The sequence below is a fragment of the Protobothrops mucrosquamatus genome, unplaced genomic scaffold, assembly GCF_001527695.2.
Source record: "Protobothrops mucrosquamatus isolate PMUCROS unplaced genomic scaffold, P.Mucros_1.0 scaffold_149, whole genome shotgun sequence".
Taxonomy (NCBI): Eukaryota; Metazoa; Chordata; class Lepidosauria; order Squamata; family Viperidae; genus Protobothrops; species Protobothrops mucrosquamatus.
In genome coordinates, this window is record NW_015386225.1 from 1,020,499 (window position 1) to 1,023,059 (window position 2,561).

General features: G+C 34.1%; 1 protein-coding gene across 1 annotated transcript; it reads right to left on the reverse strand.

The window, feature by feature from the left end:
- Window positions 1-896: 896 nt before the first annotated feature.
- Window positions 897-1,547, reverse strand: CUNH21orf62 (chromosome unknown C21orf62 homolog). Its single transcript, XM_015819699.1, has one exon. The coding sequence runs from the start codon at window positions 1,545-1,547 to the stop codon at window positions 897-899; it is 651 nt and encodes a 216-aa protein (XP_015675185.1).
- Window positions 1,548-2,561: the final 1,014 nt, after the last annotated feature.

The following is a 2,561-nucleotide window of genomic DNA, read 5'->3' on the forward strand; positions in this document are numbered from 1 at the left end:
ATCAAATATATTGATTTTGTAAACACATAGTAAATTGAATTGTGCAAATTTGGCAGTGGGAAAACCAGGTTCATAGAAAGACATTTTTGGCCACACACCAATTTTACCTTTATGAGCTGACAAACAAACATGGCTTACTAACTATTGTCTCTTATTTTGTTCAGACTTACAAATATTAATAATTTTGGAACAAGTACAATATAAAGTCAGTCTCAAATAATGGAATAACGGCCTGGCTTGCTCTGTAATTGTATAACCATTCAGACTCAGTGAGGAAACTGGTTAATGGAAGAATTTCTTTTCTGACTGGTATAAAAATAGAGTGCTAATGTTGTGATTAAAGGCACCAAGCTAGAAACTGGAACACTATGAGTTTTAGTCTGACTATAGACACAAAGGATCACAAAAGTCATCAAGGCTGGGTGATCTTTGGTCAGCTACTCTCTTTCAGTCCTACGAGGAAGGCAATGGCAAACCACTTCCAAAATTTTGCCAAGAAAACTACAGGGACTTGTCCAGAGTACTTGCCAGAAGTCAACATTGACTCAAAGGGACACACAGAAAGTATCAGGAAGGCTGTATGCAACTCAAAAGGTACATTTCTCAGAAGAATTAAATCTTAACTTCCATATGCCTATATGGAATAAATTAGCCTACATTTTTAATGTAACATGACTTGAACAATAATTGTTTATCAGAGTTAAAGGCTTGATTTTTATAGCATTCTGTAGATTATACTGACATAGGAGCTATTATGACTAAAGGTAATTTATTTCCCTGTTATTTTATTTTTTTATTTTTGCAATATAAAGAGCAACAGAAGCTTAGCTTCTACAATATCTCAGGATGACTTATTTTATAACTTCTACATTATAGAAATGGCCAAGATTTGTGTGTTAATAAATAAATGTTATGATACAACTTTTGTTACTTGGAGTAAAAAAGTTGTCCAAATGTGGAAACTGGTCTGAAATGTTGGAAATATTTTCTACACTGTATGATTTCAATGGGCCACTGCCATTGAAAAGAGATGTGTCTAAAACAGCAACATGAGTAATCATGTTTTTGTCTTTGTATGACATCTTCAACTTGCCTTGGGCTCCATTGTCACAGCTAGTAGAGATTGTTAAACTTTGCTGTTTTAATTGGCCATTATTCTCACTTCTTATCTGTAATTTTTGTAATCCCCAAATAGTCAAATATTTTGTCGTCAAAGGAATAGTGCCACAGAGTGAGAGTTTTAGATTGTGCACAGATGTAACATTGAACAAGATTCTCAATATATCAGTTTCAGTGAACCAAATTACCAAATTATCGTAGTAGGTTTTGTCTACTGTATAGGGCAAAACAGTCTTACAGTTACAAATTAGATTTGCCAGGCTATAATCACAATCATTAATTGTATCAGGAGGACACATGCACTTACGAATTGTATTTTCTTTGGTAAAAATAAGTGTGTTATTTTTTTCACTGCACATAAAACTATCTACACAGAAGCTTAACAGACCAATCAAAAAGAGATTATTCCTGTGGGCTGAAAAAGCCATAATTCTTGTGGCACTGATAGCTCTAGGACCCTCACTTACTTAAATTAGTGGAGGGGACATTTCAATCAGAAAACAGGTTTTGCTCCAAAGCAAAACAACATCCAGTTATATGTGGGAGTACAATAAAATGGTTGAGAGTTGAGTTCAGTAGTTCTTGGAAATTTATTCTATCCTCTTTACAGCACAGACATGGATTAAACTCAAGCCGAAATCCTTATTTCTTTAATGGAATTTTCCCATTTTTCATTTTTGCTTCCATCAGGACTGTAAGTCACTGTCTTCTAGTTTCATTTCTCATTTTGTAAATTTGAGGGAAAGAGTGATCTAATTGATAAGATCATTGCAAGGATTAAAAAAAGGCTGGATATGTCCAAATATTAATGCAGAGCTGTATTCCTTCCTTTGTAGGTTTCAGTATAACTCTCTTGCAGGCTTAAATATAATAATCAGATGAAAGATGTGCCTGGAACTAATTTTCCAGAACTTTTCTTGAGGTTAAGCTTGATGCATATCTGTTTGCCTGGTAATGGTCAGAGATGTTCAAAGACTGTTATAGTGAAACATGTCTTACATAAGTATATGTAAGGGCCACATGCAGCTACTTCAGGGGATCTGAAAAACAAATAAGCTTTATTTATTTATTATTACTAAAATCTCTATGCTACTCCATTCCAGGCTGGCAGGATGTAAGAAAAGATAATGCATTAAAAACTAAAAGAAAAAAAATACAGTAATAAAGATATAATCTACAAGGGGTTTACGAAATATAACTTCAGACCCAGACCAAGGGACAATGTACGCTAGGCATCAGTTTTGTATCAATAGTATGGTAGTTATGCTGATTTTCTCACAGGCTGGTGACTAGTAGAATTCTCCCGCCCATTAGAAAATACAGAAACCCAGGAAAAACCCAGGAAACCCAAATATCTACACAGCAGTTTTTTAAAAAATAAAGTACAATAGTAACCCCATTCAATCATTTTCTAAAACAGTCGTAACATTCTGTTACCTTAT